Source organism: Camelus ferus, chromosome 12, assembly GCF_009834535.1.
Source record: "Camelus ferus isolate YT-003-E chromosome 12, BCGSAC_Cfer_1.0, whole genome shotgun sequence".
Lineage (NCBI taxonomy): Eukaryota > Metazoa > Chordata > Mammalia > Artiodactyla > Camelidae > Camelus > Camelus ferus.
Genome location: NC_045707.1, coordinates 30702870 through 30722425, shown reverse-complemented (window position 1 = coordinate 30722425; position 19556 = coordinate 30702870). Strand labels below are relative to the sequence as shown.

Here is a 19556-nt window from a genome sequence, read left to right as displayed (position 1 = left end):
AACAAAGAGCAAAGAGGAAATAAATAAAATAGAGATTGAAAAGAAAATAGAAAAAATCAATAAAACTAAGAGCTGGTTTTTTGAAAGAGTAAACAAAATCGACAAATCTCTGGCTTAGATTCACCAATAAGAAAAGAGAGAGCACCCAAATAAATAAAATAAGAAAAGAAAGAGGAGAAATTACAACTGATACAACAGAAATACAAAAAAACACAGATAATACTATGAACAATTATATGCCAACAAATTGGACAATCTAGAAGAAATGGATAAGTTTTTAGGAATATAAAGTCCTTCAAAACTGAATCAAGAAGAAATAGAAAATTTGAACAGACTGATTACTTGAAGTGAAATAGAATCTGTAATAAAAAAAAAAAAACAACAAAAAAACAAAACTCACTGCAAACAAAAGTCCAGGACTGGATGACTTCACTACGGAATTTTACCAAACAGACAAAGAACTGATACCCCTCCTTCCAAAAGACTGAAGAGGAGGGAACACTCCCAAACTCATTCTATGAAGCCACCATTACCCTGATACCAAATTCAGACAAAGACACTACCAAAAAAGATTGCAGGCCAATATCACTGATGAACATAGATGCAAAAATTCTCAACAAAATATTAGCAAACTGAATCCAACAATACATTAAAAACATCAGACATCAAAATCAGTTGGATTCATCCCAGGGACACAAGGATGGTTCAATATATACGCAAATCAATCAATATGATACACCACATCACCAAAAGAAAGGACAAAAATCACATGATCATCTCAATAGATGCAGAAATAGAGGAAAAGTATTTGATAAAATTCAATATCCATTCATGATAAAAACTCTTACCATGGTAGGTATAGAAGGAACATATCTCAACATAATAAAAGCTATTTATGACAAACCTGCAGACAACATAATACTCAATGATGAAAAGCTGAAGGTCTTTTCACTAAAATCTGGAACAAGAGATGAATGCCCACTCTCACCACTTTATTTCAACATAGTATTGTAAGTCCTACCCACAACAATCAGGCAAGAAAAAAAAATAAAACGTTTCCAAATTGGAAGGGAAGAGGTAAAATTGTCACTATATGTGGATGACATGATACGATATATAGAAAACCCTAAAGACTCCACACAAAAACTACTAGAACTGATAAATGGATTCATCAGGGTAGCAGGATACAAGATTAACACACAGAGGTCTGTTGTACTTCTTTACACTAATAATGAAATACCAGAAAAGGAAAGTAATAAATAGTTTCTTTTAAAATCACATCAAAAAGCACTTAAGAATAAACCTGACCAACAAAGTGAAAGACTTATACACTAAGAACTACAAAACACTGATAAAGGAAATTGAAGATGATTTAAAGAAATTGAAACATATCCCATGCTCTTGGATTGTAAGAATTAATATTGCTAAAATGCCATACTACCCAAGGTAATCTACAGATTTAACGTGATCCCTATCAAATTACCCAGGACATGTTTTACAGAATTAGAACAAATAATCCTAAAATTGACATGGAATCACAAAAGACCCAAAATTGTAAAAACAACACTGAAGAAAAAGAACAAAGTTGGAGGTATAACTCTTTCAGACTTCAGACAATATTACAGAGCTACAGTAATCAAAACAACATGGTATTGGCACAAAAACAAACAGATGATCAATGGAATAGAATGAAGAGCCCAGAAATAAACCCACAGACCATCAGTCAATTAATCTTTGACAAAGAAGGCAAGAATATACAGTGGAGAAAAGACAGTCTCTTTGGAAAGTGGTGCTGAGAAAGCTGGACAGCTACATATAGATCAGTGAAGTTAGAACACTCCCTCACACCACACACAAAAATAAACTCAAATGGCTTAAAGTGGTAGCTCACAGAGAAAAAAAAATGTGACAATGACTATATGTATGTTTATGTATAACTGAAAAATTGTGCTCTACACTGGAATTTGACACATTGTAAAATGACTGTAACTCAATAAAAAAAGTTACAAATCAATCAATCAATCAATCAATCAATCCCCAGCCCAGTGCCTAGAACACACACACAAGAATAACTAAATAACTAAATAAACTTAATTACCTCCTTCTACAAGTAAATAAATGAATAAATAATTTTTAAAGGAAAAAAAATGGCTTAAAGACTTAAACATAAGACACTATAAACCTCCTAAAAGAGAACATAGGCAAAACATTCTCTGGCATAAATCTTAGCAATGTTCTCCTACAGCAGTCTACCCAGGCAATAGAAATAAAAGCAGAAATAAACAAATGGGACCTAATCAAACTTATAAGCTTTTGCACAGCAAAGGAAACCATAAACAAAATGAAAAGACAACCTACGGAATGCAAGAAAATATTTGCAAACAGTGTGACTGACAAGGGTTTATTTCCAGAACATGAAAACAACTCATACAACTCAATAGCAAAAAAACAAACAACACAGTCAAATAATGGGCAGAAGACCGAAACAGATATTTCTCCAGTGAAGAAGATGGAGCACATGAATGGGCACATGAAAAGACGTCAACACTGCTAATTGTCAGAGAAATGCAAATCAAAACTACAATGAGGTTGTTGCCTCACACCAGTCAGAATGGTCATCATTAACAGTCCACAAACCGTAAATGCTGGAGAGGGTGTGGAGAAAAAGGAACCTCCAACACTACTGATGTCAATGTAATTTTGTGCAGCCACTATGGAAAACAGTATGGAGGTTCCTTAAAATACTAAAAATAGTTACCACTTAGCCAGCAATCCCACTCCTGGACATATATCTGGAAAAAAACTCCAAAAGATATATGTAAGGTTCGTAGCAGCACTATTTACAACAGCTAAGACCTGGAGGCAACCTAAATGTCTATGGAAAGATAATTGGATAAAGAAGATATGGACTCAACAATAAAAGGAATGAAATAATGCCATTTGCAGCAACATGGATGGACCTAGAGATTATCATACTAAGTGAAGTAAGTCACAGAAAGACAAATATCATGTGATATCACTTATATGTGGAATCCAAAAAATGACACAAATGAACTTATTCAGAAAACAGAAACAGACTCACAGACATAGAAAATAAACTTATGGTTACCAAAGGGGAAAGAGGAGGCAGGGATAAATTAGAAGTTTGGGGTTAGCAGATGAAAAACTACTATATATAATATAGATTAAAAAAACAAAGTCTTATTGTATAGCACAGGGAACCAGGTTCAATACCTTATAATAGCCTATAATGAAAAAGAATATAAAAAAGGTTACATATATGTATAACTGAATCACTATGCTGTACACCAGAAACTAACACAACACTGTAGATCAACTACTTCAATGAAAAATAATAGTAATATAGTCACTGAATTATGTACTTAAGGTCTGTGTATTTGGTACATAAATGTTTAATAATAATAATAAAAATAAGCAAACACTGGCTAGCTATTACTTAATAACACACATGATAATATATATATAAACTGTAATATACTTCATGAAAATAGTTACATTAAAAAAATAACAACCAACTTTTATATACCAAAATAAAGAAAAAACTATACCAAAATTTTGTGTTATAGGTAGTGAGAAAAGAGTTTTTTTCTTCTTTTTATTTATCTAAGTGTTCTACTTTTATAAAATAAGCACATATTTTTATTATGTATGTTATATATATAATATTTAATTATATATCATGTTTTAATAAAGTTGCTGAAATGATACATTCTTTTTTCAATGAAAAATACTATATGCTATATTCTTACCAGAAAGTCTGAACTTAAATATAATCAAGCTTTTAGCTCTAATTTCCAGTTTACAAGAAAAATAAGAGACTGGAAAAAAGAGGTAAAGGGACCTCAGGAGGAAGCAATCAGATTAATCTAGAAAGGACGACATTCTTATAGGACAATTGACTCGGTTTCTTAAACATGCCAATTGCATAAAAGACTGGTAGGCATGGCAGAGCTAGGGAAAAACAGACTTTTTAAATTAAAAAATAATTAAGAGATATATAATAAAAAAATTCAATATGTAAAATTTGTTTAGGTCTTGATTTGAACAAACCAAGTATAAAAAGATATTTTTGAGACAATCGGAAAACAATATGAACCAGGTATTCGATTATTTTAAATAATTATCAATTTTATCAGTTATGGTTATGGTATATTACAAATATAAGAAAATATCCTAATACTTCATAGATCGATGACAAAGCATTTAATGAAAAAATGCTGTGATTTGGGGATTTGGTTTAAAATGCTTCATAAGTTAAAAATAGATAAATCAAGTGTTGTAAAATGTTAGACCTGCTGAATCAGTGTGATGGGCATGTGGAGTTCATCTTACAATTTTCTCTTCTTTGATGAAGTTTTAATTTTTTTTGCAATAAAAAATTTTTAAAAAATTGATAGCCAACTAGTTGCTAAGTGTTTAATGGGGCTTACTTGATAAGTACATTTTTTTCTGCTCTTATCAGCTTTTAAAAGTTCCCTACAAAAGTACTGCTTCCACTGCAACTTCTTCAAGAGTATTACATATGCCCCAGCTTATGCTCCTTTCAGGCATTCATATATATAACTCTTGGTCTTTTTTGCCCAAGGCATAAGTATTAAAAGGGATTAGTGACCCAGAGGCTTAACATAAAAATAGAGATTTTATTTTTCACAGACAAATAGGACAAACAAGAGGAACAAATTGGAATAGCTTCAGTACTTCTTTCCAGTGCCTCGTGCTTAGTACCTTCAACTCAAAAGGCTATGAAGCTAGTTGCAAATAGAAAAGTTTTATCAAAAGAAATTATTTCCTGCATCTTTTTATTTCTGAGTCCAATAAGACTCATGCTGGCTGGTTCCTTTTTACATTGGTTATGCCTCTGATTTTCAAGCAGAGCACTATTAAGCTTTATAGGCCACTGAGTAGTTAAAAAAGTTAATTTAATTTGAATTTAATAATTTAATTCCAAAGTATTACTGAATACCTACCTACTGTGTTCACTAAAGTATAATAGTGGTAATATAGTATTCACATTTTCAAATTAGTAATAATCTTACTTTCAAACCTAGGACACATAAAAATTTAATTTTGTCATCAAATATTACTCAATATAAAAGAAACAGAAAAAATACTTGGAGATACCTGTCACATAAAAAAAATAACCTAAGAAATCAAAAAACTGTAAATTCTAAGCATTAGTTTTTCAGGAAGGTATTTTTAGACTAAAGGTGAGAACACTGAATCCTGTCCAAAGGTTTTTTGGTTCCAACAATGGGATAGTAGTTACTTGAGTATAATATACTTACCGATGATAAAACATGCGAGCCATGCCCATTCTTTGCTTTTCTCCCCCTGACAGGACGTCTTTCCAGTCCATAACAGCATCCCATCCTTTAAAAAAAGATATGTACTTTATACAGCATTCTTTTAGTTGTTACTGTTTTTACCAGGACAAGTGGTTCCTAAAAGTTTAAGTTACTGATACAAAGAATCTGATATTTCACAAAATGTATGCTTGGATAAACTGCAGTCTCATTTTGTTTTAGATTTGATATTTTTAATGGTAATCATTACTTATATTGACAAAACATCTAAGAGTTCTAAATAATGACACTTTAAAAATTTGTTTCTGAATGTCTCCAAAGAGTTGGTACACTTATACTTATTTTGGAGGGTGGTAGGAGAAAAGAGCAACAAACATGCATAGGCCTATTATAAAGTCTACAGAGGGTAAGGGAGGGGCTGACTTAAATGGCTTCCATGTGCCTGGCACTTTATGAGTTTTCTCATGTACTGCTGCAGTACTACCCAGTCTGTGGTTAGTTTAATCCGCAAATGCAGGGCCGAAGATATGGAAGAATCTTGGATACAGAGGGCCTACTGTAAGTCATATGCAGATTTTTGATTGCTTACTAAAACTTGTCCTGGAACAAAGGACATGATTTATTTAAATATGTAAAATTAAGGTTTCCTTTGACCCAAATACTTTTTTCTCTTGTCTTCTCAGTTGGCAGGGGGAGAAAAAAACATTAAGCCCAAAACATTTCTCCACTGTGTAGCAATCTGGACCTATTTTTTAAATTCTCACTTATGTTTCATAAGTGCTATAAAATTAAGTCATAGAGAAAATTTTATTTCAACAGTTTTCACTGGAAGCAAGAATACATATACATATATATAAATTATAATTGCATTTCTGTAAATAAACACACACACATCTCTGGGAATGAAATTATGAGACTAAGTTACACATTTTTATCATATTTGAAAAATTTATGATTTTAAAATTATTTTGAAACTGTTCTTAATTCTGTAACAAGAAAAAAATAGTTACTTAAAAATAAAACCATGGGGCCTATTAGACAGACAGTCACATCAAATATTCTTATGAAGTGGGAAACTGGAAAACAGAGCAGCCTAGGTAAAGCCTGACTTTCAAAGAGGAAAATGACTATCAAGACACGACACACACTCACACAAACAACTTGACATACACACTTAGAATACTTCCAGATCCCAAGTATTCAAGGCTTAATGTTCCCATCTGGAAAAAATTCAGGCTCTTTGCCCTCTATTTTCCTCCCTCAGCTGAATTTTCACCTTTATTAAAATTTCTAAGTAAAGTTGGTCAAAGGCAAAGAAAATAAGTGAGAGTTTCATTGTTTTTGTGTACCGGATTGTAAAGATTTTCTCTATTTCCCAACGTTACTTCTCACTAGGGACCAGAGTTCACTTTTTTTGGACAAACTTCCAAAATTTTCTATCCATTTAAAAACATGTAATTAGGGGAAAATAATCTCCAAATGCTATCTGATTCAAAGTTCTTGCTGCTAGTGAAAACTGTTGAAATAAAAGTTTCTCTATGAGTTAATTTTATAGCATTTATGAAACATAAGTAAGGGTTTGAAAAATAGGCTCGGATTGCTACACAGTGGAGAAATATTCTAGCCTGGCATTTCCCCTCCCCCTGCCAACTGAGAAGGCACAAAAGAAAAGTATTTGGGTCAAAGGAAATTTTCATTTTACATATTTAAATAAATCATGTCATTTGTTCCACTAAACTCAAGAGTTTCAGTAGGCAATTATTTCTTGATCACAGAACACACAAATCAAAACTCTGAGTCATAATATCACCTCTGATGCTGAAATAGTGAGACTAAGCCAGCTAAGATTTGAATGGTTTTCCTGCTTCTTGAAGATAGATAAACTGCTTTTAGCTCATGTCTATTTGTTAACACTTCTATTTTGTTACCTCTTTGATGGAATGAAACACAGTTTTAAATTCCAACTTTTACTAAAGCAAAGCATTTCTCTAAGCAAAGTATTAGCTAATCTAACTGATCTTCAACAGGCTTCTTCCAAAATAAGTCATGTCCTTGTAAATTTAAGTGCTCTCCTGCTTTGCTTAAAAACACGTTTCATGTTTTAAGGGTTAGGAAAGTAAAGTGGCTTTCCTGGGCATTTTTCTGTGTATAAGGATATAGCAATTCTTCCTGTGTCTGGGAAGTTGAGATAGGATAGCACAGCCTAATGCAGAACATTGACTTTTAAGTCAGATCTGTGTTAGAATCCCTGCCCTATCACTTGCTGAGGGCCTCTGGGGAAACTACCAAACTTCTGAATTTCATCTGTAAAAAGGGGCTAATAAAAACCCACAGCACTGAGCAGTTATAAATATTAAATAAGATGACAGTATAAATTGCTTAATAAGTTATATCCTGTATGGTAAGCTCTCAATAAACTGCAACAGTTACAGTTTACATTATTCAGGTTGGAATATTATTGAAAACAGTTTTAGAACTTCTTGATAACTTCTAAAAGAGCAGAATATCCCATATTTATTATAAATTTCTATTTGGATTATTGGATTTCACAGGCAGCCAAAATAACCTACACATAACTAACACGCAGCCATTATTCTGGCTGTTTAAAAATTGAGAAGAATTTGACCATATGAAACAAAAAGACAACCTGCTTTCCATATTTGTAACATTTATGAATTATGTTAATACAAACACAATCAAATAAATACAACAGTACCTCTCTTGCCTGCCTCATTTGTTTGTTGTAAGGATCAAATGAAATAATGTATGTGAAATTTCTATGTAAAATATCAAGCATCATCACACAAAGACAAAATATCATAGTATCAATATTATAACTAGTTCTATTATCTTTAGCTATTAATTCTTGTGCATTTACTATGTGCCACTGCTCTAAACACATAGAGTCTTATTTAATCTCCACAGAATCTTTATAAGGTAGATATTCACCCCCACTTTACAGCTGAAGATACAGAGAACAGAGCTATTTAAGATTTGATTCCAGAACTCCAACTTCAAAGCTTATGCTCAGTTACTGTACTACTCTGCTTCTTTTGACAATGTAAACAGGCTAAAAAATAAAACATAAAATTCATACAAAATTAAACCTAGAATTTTAGCTTGCTATTTCTGTAGTTTTTCTAGGCTGTCAAATTATATGGTATCAGTTATTTGGAAGAAATTCTCTTTTTTTTTAAAAGCAATTCTTTTTTAAGCTAATATACATAACTATTATTCCTAATTTTTCAAAAATGTCTTCTATTGAAAAACTATAGCACAAAAGTTTCTGTATTTTATCTAATTCTCTATGTGGTGCCTGAAAAGAAAAAAAAATGTATTTGTAAGACTGGCTCTGAAAACAAAAAACGTTCTGTGACATCTTCTTCTCAAGTGATTATGTTTAATGTAAGCTGACAGCTTGACAGGAGACTATTTCTGTCTTGGATTTTACATACATTTAGTTTGACTATGGTCTCAGGGACACATGTCCATTCAAATATGGGGAAAAAAAACTGTTTTCAAATGCTAGCAGCAGACTTAATAAAAAGCCTACTGTGCTGCGTGAAATATAACACAAGTGGAAAAGAGGATGTCAATAATGGAAAAGCAATAAAAGCTGTGAACCCCATCATTACTTGTATGCTTATGCTCCAACAATAGTATACATTCAAATTAAACTTTTTTTTTTTAATAAAGTAAGTTAAATACACGAAAAAAAAATGAATGATGGACTTTACCTCCCTCTCTCTGAACTATATGATAGAGGTGAACATTATGTAGAATACAATCTAGATCATGGTCTGTGTAGCCTTTATCATGCATGTCATCCACGGAATCAGGATAAATGACTTGATCCCGAAGACTTCCAAGAGACATATATGGCCTGTAAAACACAAAGTGCATAAGAGTCCCAGTACAAAATCACTTCAAAAATTAGTTTACTCAGTGTGACATCCTGGTGGTCTGAAAACTCTAGAGTAAACTTTGAATACCATATTTCTAGGATTACATGTATTATCTCGTGGTGAGTATGTCTCTCTCAGGCATGTAAAAATTTTATTGAGACAGAGTCACAAGAAGAGTTACCATAAGAAATACTAGAATATTTTCAGCATAGACACGCATACTTGTTCTCTTGTATTTTATAAAAGTTGCTTCTGTATTACATCTAAAATTATTTGGGTTAAATATTATAAAATTTGAGGTTTTGATCCAGCAATATGAACAAATAAAACTTTTTAAAAAGTACCATTTATGATAAGAGAAATGCAAATTAAAACTATACTGAGTTTCTTATCAGATTGGCAGACATTCAAAAGCTTGACAACTCACTCAGCTGGTAAGTCTACAGAGAGACAGGTGCGTTTATACCATTGTGAAAATGCAAAATGGTACAACTCTTTGGAGAGGATTTGGCTAACCAATAGTCTGGCCTTTGACCCACCTCTAGGAATTTATTCTGAATATACACTTCCAAAAATATACCACCACAAACAAAAGAGGGTGTAAGGTTATCCAATACATCGTTATTTATAATTGCAAAATATTGAGGACAGCCTCACTGCGCATACAAAGGAGACTGACTAAACTCTAGCACCTGCACTATGAGCTATCAAACAGGACATGAAGAGCTCCATGAATTGATATAGAGTGATTTCCATAATATATTGTTAAGCTGAAAAGCCAAGTGCAATGTATATGAATAGCAGGGTTTCTCAACAGTGGCATTACAGGTATATAAAACCAGATAATCCTTTGTTTTTGAGATCTATTCTGTGTATTATAAGATTTAGCAACATACTTGGTTCCTACTCACTACATACTATTAGCATTCATTACGGTAGTGACCCCCCCCCCCCCCAAAAAAAAGAGTCTCCAGATAGGACAAAACCATTCTCATTTGATAGAACTACTGATATGTAATATACCATCTTTATGTAAAATGAAAGAAAAATAAGAAGATATACATTTATCTGCTTATATTTATTTACAAAAGGAAACACAGTAAACCAGAAACTAATAAAATCAGTTATCCATAGGAGATGGGAGGAACAAGGCAGAACAGGCAGGGGACGGAGTAACCTCTCCAAGTATCCTTTCTATTATACAGTTTTTACTTTTAGAATCATGTTAAAGTGCTATTGTTCAAAATGAATTAAACCAATAAAGATGAAAGGAGAAACCCTAAATCTGAATACAAACAGAAATAAATGAACTGAACAGTTTATCAAATGAATACCACATGGAAGGGGGAGGAGGGACTGATCCAAGTAACTTTCAAATTTAGTTACACAATTTCAGTTGAAGACCAAAAGACCTACAAAGACATCTTAAATCTTATTTGTCAGGTTTCTTGTTGCTAGTTATATACGTGTAGCAATTCTGAAACTATTTCATTTATGTTGTAGGATTGACCAAATAAGTACACGTTTTAATAATGTTAGGAAGTAGGGTTCTCACTGCGGAAGAAAAAGGATACAAATGTGGAATGTGGAAATGCAAGACAAAAACCTGTAATACTTAATTGGAATTAGAGTATCAGTATGAATTCATAATTAAAAAAAAATCTGTTTCCTAGGTCTGTTTATATTTGGTGTATGCTGATATTATCCTTTGAGAAGGATACAACAGCATTTAGGTTAGACAGTGAGCTGAATTGTGGGGCTCAAAAGATATGCCCAAGTCCTAACCCCTGGTATTTGTGAATATTGACCTTATTTGGAAAAAGGGTCTTTGCAGACATAATTAAATTAAGGATCTAACGGCCATCCTGGATTAACCAGATGGGTCCCAAATCCAATAAGTGCCTTTAAAGAAGAGGAAAAACATAGTGAAGAGAGTCATGTGAAGACAGAGGCAGAGACTGGAGTTTGTGGTCACAGGCCAAGGAATGCCTGGCACCCCCAGAAGCTGGAAGAGGCAAGAAAAGATTCTCACGTAGAGCTTCCAGAGGGAGGGGGACCCTGCCAATACCTTGATTTTAGGCTCCTGGCCTCTAGCACTGTGGGAAAATTAATTTCTGTTGTTTCAAACCACCAAGTTTTTGGTTACAACAGATCTTGGAAACTAATACAGGTAGTATTACTGAAAAAAAAAAAAAGTGTAACCTAAATTGTATCATGAGGAAACTATTAGACAAACCCAAATTGAGGGACTTTACAAATAAACAGTAAAAACAACAGCATTCATGCACTCATTACAAATATCAATGTCACAGAAAACAAAGAATGGCTGAGGAATTCTTTCAGATTAAAAGAAACTAGAGCAACATGGCAAAAAAATGCAATGTATGAAGCTGGATTGAGAAAAACAAATTATTATGAAGAATAGTATTATGACAATTGGTCAAATTCGAATGTGGAAAGTTGTTGGAGGAGGAAATTAAGAGCATCTGACTGCCAGTTGACCTGTGAGCTGGACCCAGGCAACCTGAGGCTCCTCACCCTCTCCCCTGGCCTTGGAATGCACGCTCAACCCACGGTCCCCACAGTTGGGAATGCTTTCAGCTGTCCACTGTTGAGTGTAATACTCAACTTGGCTGTGGGTTTGTCATATGTAGCTTTTAATATGTAGAGATATGTTTCCTCTATACCCACTTTGGTTAGAGCTTTTATCATGAATGGTTGCTGAATTTTATCAAAGGCTTTTTCTGCATCTATTGAGATGCTTATGTGATTTTTGTCCTTTCTCTTCTTGGTGTGGTGTATCACATGGATTGATTTGTGTGTGTTAAACCATCCTTATGTCCCTGGAATGAATCCAACGTGATTGTAGCATATGATCTTTTTCATATGTCGTTGGATTCAGTTTGCTTATATTTTGTTGAGAATTTATATCTATGTTCATCAAAGATATTGGCTTATAGTTTTCTTTTTTCTTAGTGTTTTTGTCTGGTTTTGGTTTCAGGGTGGCTTCATAGAATGAGTTTGGGAGTGTTCCCTCCTCTTCAATCTTTTGGAAGAGTTTGAGAAGGATTTGAAGACATATTTTTAAAAAATTTTTTTAAATTAAAAATTTTTTTTTAAATTTCTATCATTTTAAGCATTCAAATAATGTGACTATCTTAAATTAATATCTGGTAATAATAACAGTAGCATAAAATAAGTGTTGACCACTAAGGCCAGTGAACAATTTTTCAGTCAGTAAGCTGAGACTACTCAGAAGAAGAAATACAAGGAAGTCTTAGGAATCAGTACTTTTTCTAACTTCCAAAGTGATGCCAGTTCCTAAGGTATAAACCCCAGGTGTAATTCAGTCTACAGAACAGCCATGACACAACACATAATTGAGACTACAGCAATTAAAATACACCTGAACATTAATTTCAGAACTGTTTCTACAGGATTCCACCATAAGACTTAACTGGCAATATATGATGAAATTATTTTTTATATGTACATTTCAGTGATGGTGGTATAGAGTCGTGGTTGTGAGAATGGGTTTTGGAGAGATGGTTCTGGGCTGGAATCCTGATCTCACTGTTTACTAGCAATGTGACACAAATTCTGAGTTATAGTTACCTTTCTGTAAAGTCACTTACTTTATTGCATTCATTATGAGGAAATGAAGTAGTGGGTTTTTATAAAGCTTAAATGAAGCAGTGTAGTCAGAGCACTTAGTACTGTACAGGCACATAGTAAGTATTTAATACACTATTATGAAAACAAAAAAGTTCATTTCGACTTAGGTTTATGTTATCTATCTATGTGAAAAGGCAATATTTAAGAGCAGATGCAAGAGAATTTCTATTTAGCAAGCTAAGACGTGTGGTTTTATATCCCACAGTAAATTTTTATTATTCTCAAAATGATTAATAAACAATAACTACCTAATTATCTAGATTTTAGAGAATATATTTTGGTAAGCACATAAGAAGGTTTCTCAAGCGTATCCAGAAGTATTTCTTTTAGTAACTGGAGCACCACTTAATTCATTGGAGCAATTTATGGGAACTTGAAGGTATCAATATGCACAAGACTGTCAAATATTTTCTTTGTAAGAGGAATTTGGAGAAGCAAGACTTTGTCACTTCTTTAAGATCAATGTTTATAATTTATTTATGCCTTCTGCAATCTGTCAATTGTTTGATAAATACACATGAAAATTTATCTCATAAGAACTCAATTATAATTAAATTTTGTTTTTGCAATGTTTCTTATTGAGTTTACAAGCCTAATAATATGTTGAATATGCATTCTTGAAATTAAAAAAGTAAAAACAAAACATCATTCTTAACCACTAAGTTTTTTTTAATTCAATCAGGATAAGATTTAAATAAAATGCCAGACAATAAACATTTATGACACTAAATGAAGAACTGCAAATGTGTCTACATCATTCGAGTTACTGTTACTCAGAGTGACTTAATAAAGCATGAAAGGTGCTACTTTGAAAATTTATGTGAAGAGAATGCTGATGAAATTATACAAAAAATATTTCATAGAATGATATATTCATTAAGGAACCAATAAACAGTGCTTTATTAAATTTCCATTTTCTCTCAATTATTATTTTATGATCATGTGAAATGGTAAAAATAACACATTTTATATGTATTTATTGAGGTACACAGGCACTAAGGATACTCTAATAGATATTGTTAATATAATTATTTTAACATACTATTATTATTAAGTTAAAGTTACCACTGAAGTCTCTGGAAAGGCTGTCTTAAGAAAATTTGGGATGATGCTGAATCTATTTGAAAGCACAAGAAAATGAAGGACCCTATATCCGCTGTCTCTATGATTAGTTTGCATGGGAGCCTTTCTCCAGCTCAAAGGCCTGGAATTTAACATTTTGAGCTAGCTCAAGTTTCTCTAGTCCTACCACAGCTATACATAATTGATAAGCACTTAAAGTACCCTTTACTAAACTTTCCTCTCGAGATATGTAGACCTATTCAGATTATCTTTTAAATATTTCAGGTAGATCAATTACCATGTCAGATGTTATTAGCTTACTTGCTCTGGCCCATCAGAAAGTAGAGCATGCAACATACCTAGCAGAAACAACAAAAGACATAGATTGCTTATAATCAGTAGATGTCGAAAAAGAAACACTATCTCGTGTCAATTTACTTTCTCTAAGTAAAATCTAGAATTTGTGGAAAATATATTGGAATAAACCCAAAGGTATCACATTATAATTTAAATCACCATTACTTAAGCAATTATCAAAATTTTCTTTGTAATCTGGAATCACTTTGAGTGCATCTATATTTAAAACTATTAATTATAATAGTAAAATTGAGGTGAAATTATTTGAGATCATATCCATTTCCAGGGATTATGGCTTTTTATAGGTCTACTACAAATGTCTCAGGGTACTTTTATAGCTTGTATTATACTCTCTACTTCTCCATGTTAAATATCTGACAATATATGATTGTTTGGTAAAATATATTGACATTTATTAGGGTTTATACTCATATATTTATATATTATTCTCTCTTTTCCCCTTTAATAATGTCAAAGCAGAAAGCAGGAGAAAACATTGAGAAATACTAGCTCTGTACCTGAAGTCTCTGGAATGATCACCCAAAAGGCTAAATACTTCATAGTCATCTAGAATTTAATTGTGAACAACATTGATAAAAAATGTACAGCAATATGGTGTTTAAGGCATGAAATGATGTTAAGAATAAGCTACAGCCACGTACTGCTGTGTTGCCATAGTAATAAGTTAGCAACATAAAAGCCATAAAATCCAGCTACTCATATAAATGTACATGCTGGGACCAATCATGTCATCAGATTTTTCTCATGAACATTGGGAACTAGATTTGAGTCCTCAATGAATAAATCACTCTTAATATTCTTAAAATAAATATGTGCAAAAAAAACCCACTTAACTGAAAAGACATATTTACTATTACTGAAATTATATTTCTAGGATAAGATATTTCTAGGTACCACAGCCTCTTAAGAGCAGGGACGGTGTTTGTTTTCAAGTAATGAGAATACTGTTATTGCAATAATCAAAGTACTCCCAAACTGATAAGACTGCAAACTTCTTAAAAGTCAACTTTGTTAAGAGTTTGTATCATGATGTTAGATCACTATATGAAATTCCTGGTACTTGATCTTTTGACCTACAAAAATTGCAATTCTATACAGTTTAACCTAATAATCGACTCATGAAATGTTGAAAATTTTGATGCAAAGGAAGATTTTTCCATGATTAATTAGCCCATAAAAGAGTTAATCATGAAAAAAAAGTATCCACAACAGTTTTCCTAGCAATAAATAAAAATAAAAAGCTGCAGTTATGCTTCTATTTATCAATCTCCTTAAGGAAATTTTAAAAGCTGAACTGTGCTGAGTACTACCCAGGAGTCAGTAAAGCGTATGATTTATAATTCTGTCAGCCAACTGCCCAAAGATCTGCAAAGTTTACTTGCTTTGAGTCTAACAGTCAGAAAGCAAAAGAATAGAAGTGAATTAGCTACAGCAATACTACTGAACCTTATTCCTGGTAAAATAATTTCTTTTAAAAAGGACACGTTAAGGGACAAATATTTATCACCATCATAAAGAGGATTATGTGATACATCTAGCGTAAGCAATAAAATAGTCTGTTTCCTAAGAAGCCAGACCAGTTTGGCAGTAGAAACCAAATCCGTGGAGAAGTACATTCATTATTATGCAAGCATTTAACAGACGTTCACTGCATAGTTATTACAGGCCAATAGGCATACTATAGATTTAGAACACCCCCCAGTGCTGCACATAGACATGCAGATGCCCTTTCTCCCTTATATCTTATGAGGATTTGTTCAACAGTGACTCAACAAGAGCAAAAGCTGTTCCAGTAACAAATCCAGATTTGTCTAATTGACAACATAAAGGGTAAATAATAATTTTGTATGCTATAATGTGCCACAAAAATTAAAATTTGCTTATTTACTATCTCTGCAAGAAGTGTCTGATTTAAAATTAAGGGAACATTATTGAGAAATGATTTTAAATTTTATAGAGAAGTGGGTTTTAGAAGAATAGGAAAGAATAGAGAACATATTGTCATTTGAAAGTGATCTGAAAATAGTTTAAGTGAATTTCACTTTTATACAAGAATATGGCTTATTTCACATTAATATAAGTAAATGACAGCCAAGTACTTGTGCTAAACTTTATGCTCCATTGGCCTGGATTGCCCTGTACCCCAACCATTATAAGGATCTCTGCTTCCAAACAATAGCTTGATATTGGTACAGATTAAGCATTATCAAGTAAACAATCTTAACTGGTGATACTCACTTGCAAGGTGAGGCAAGAGAGTTACACGTTTTCAGAAACACGTCCCCTGCTGTGAGTAATAATCAAGACAAGGCAACTTTAGAGTTAGACACACCTAAGTTCAAATCTTGGCTCCAACATTTATCAGCTGAAGGCCTTCAACCTCTCCAGATTTTCTCATCTATAAAATAGGGATACTAACACTAACTTTATGGGTTGTCATATAGAAAAATTAGAAATGTGTAATATTTGTAGAATAGTGACTAATACACAGTAATTGCTTGGGTTAAAAGCAATAGGTCAGAGATGCTCAGCTCTCGCTCAAGATGTCCTAGGATTCACTACTATCTCAGAAGGTCATAAGATTATCAAAATAAAAGTCAATACTAATTCACTTTATTTTAAAAATACATAGCCTCACTAAAGAGATGAGTAAAATGTCATTAAAGAAAACATGGATTAAATGTTGGCACTTTGAAAAGATGAGATTTCAAGTCATAAGCTCTTCCATGAAAAACAGTTGAAGAACACAGAAAGTTTTTAAAGTGGATGCAAATTATAAAAGAATGTAGTTTGTTATTCCCCATAAATTTGGGACAATGCTAGAGAAGCTTTAATTATTGTCTGAGAAAATATTTAAGATCAAAGAGTGGGGTGTTTTTTCCAATCAGAGGTAGATGTTGTTAATATTATATTACTAATCTGAAATAAGAGGCAGTGAATACAGAAGATTTATATCCAAAAATATAGTGAATACTAATACTGGCTTTAAACTGCTATGCAACTCAAAGTATTAAAGTTTCTAATCCCTTTGAACACTAATTTAATTATTTAAAATATTCTATTTAGCCTAACTCATGTAGAGCATAATCAATAGGTACTGTTCATACGTTAAAAGATAGTCAGAAGTTACCCATTATTAATTTTCTACACAATTTAAATAGTCATGCTATCATTCCCATGTACAGCCAAATTTAGGATTTTTATGTTGTATTTAATTTTAAAATATGGTTCCTAACTATTTTATTTATTAAGCAGCATTTACATTTAGTCTAGAAGATTAAGTAACATGATACTTGAATATACTACCCTGTGAATGAAGTAGTTAGTAAGCAAATACTGAGCTGATAAATAACATGTTATTTATAATTTCAGAATATCTTCTGAGAAAAAACATAATGAATGTTGTAGAAACATTACTATCTTCTTTTGCTGTTTATCAAGAAGCATTAACACTCTAAAATTTAACCTGTTAAGACTATATATTAGACTCAAGCTTGGTGTTTTAGAGGGAGAGGGACTAAGACAATCTTGCTTAGAAGGAAGTATCCAAAAAAGAAAAACAATGAACTTGTGCTTACTTGAATTTGTAACATTTGTGATGTATTTAGACACTGGAGAAACATTCAATTTAAGACAATTGTTACAATCCTAACTTTTAAAACTCAGGTCAAATGACACACTGTTCAACAATATTTTTTCTCATTTTGAACATTTGTATAGCATTTCTTGCCTTTGTTGAGGCACTAATTCAGGTTTTTATTAAAGCTAAGTTACATGTTTTTGTTTATAACCAAATGAGACATAAGCACACGTTGAGAGGGACTCTGCCTTTATTCACTGTCTGTCCTCCACAGCATCTTATAGCAGGGCTTTAATAAACACTGTTCCAAAAAGAGAGAGTAGCGCACTGACAAAGAACAAAGTATAGCAATTTTCACAAGAGATGAAATACAATATCCCTGCTATTTCACTCCCATTTTTTCTGTTCTATTTTCTCTTTCTTTTTAAAAATGTTTAGTCAAATTTAATTCAATCCTTATAATACAATCCTTTCACTTTCTTAAATTTTACTCCTCAGACTCCAAAGTCAAGGATGGCTAGGAATTTGTACCAATTACCTTTACATTTAAAAAAAAAATTGTGGGAAGTCTGAATCTATTTTAGATCTGTTGGCCTTAGTGTAAGTATTTGGGCATAAAGTTTACAGTAATAAGATTATGGTTAAAATTTGTCCCCAGATATTTCTACCAAGAAAGGGTAGTGATAGCAGGAGCTTTGGGAACAGAATTACATGGTGGGTTGCTGCCAAACTGGAGACTGTTGCTCAGGAGAATTATGTGATGTATACAAACTATACCCTGGAGGATTAAAAAAAAAATGTAGCACAAAGGAACCTAAGATTTTGCTACCTGTTGTCAGTAAACATTTATTATCTTGTTTTTCTTCCTGCCCTTCCTTCCACCCTCTCTCTATCCCTTCCTTCCCTCTTTCCTTCTTCTCTCCCTCCTTTCCTCTCCCTTACTCTGTCTCCCCAACCTCCACCAAATGTTTCAATTTCCCATTCTGGTGAGTGTTAGCATACAATAATATTTTGTTAGCAGGTGAACTAAACAAATGAATTAAAGGCTGGGCTTCTGAGACTTTAATGGCTGGAGATAGAGATGTACTAGGGAATTACTATATGACTAATGAGCCATAAATTAGAGAATGGGTGAAAGTAAGAGCAGGAGATCATATATCTACCTTTAGGTGTTTGGGAAGACAGAGAAACTGCATCGAGAACTGACAAAAGAAATTCAGGACCTGAATTCAAGTGTAAGAATTTTCCTGAGGGTCAGATGGCTAATACAGGAGAGAACAATGAATTACAATGATCAGTTTAAAGAGTACAGCCACATTGATCAGGAAATTTAGTCTCAAACAGCCTAAAATTGCCAAAGTATTTTCCTAAGCACTATCTGAGCAAAATAAGTGTTTTACCATATACCATCCCATAGATTTAGAGTGGCTAAATCTATTTTTAGATGAAATGTTCCTTGAGAAAACTTATCAAATGTTCCGGTAATTATATCCAATCATTAATGAAAATGGAATGAGAGAAAACTGCTTTGAAACTAATTTATCCTCACAACTTTTTATTTGTATTCTTGAACTAAGGCCTAGATTCCCTTTCCTCTGGTTCTCACTATTAACATTGCTAAAGTACCAGAAG

The 19556-nt window shown here is 32.6% G+C and overlaps 1 protein-coding gene across 1 annotated transcript in view; it reads right to left on the bottom strand.

The window, feature by feature from the left end:
- Nucleotides 1-19556, bottom strand: part of ABCD2 (ATP binding cassette subfamily D member 2) — a 60683-nt gene that overhangs the window by 12479 nt on the left and 28648 nt on the right. Inside the window, exons 8-9 of the mRNA XM_006184232.3 lie at nt 9062-9207; nt 5307-5391 (exon numbers count right to left, since the gene is read on the bottom strand). Coding sequence (XP_006184294.1) covers nt 5307-5391; nt 9062-9207 — 231 coding nt within the window. The remainder of the gene's footprint in view (nt 1-5306; nt 5392-9061; nt 9208-19556) is intronic.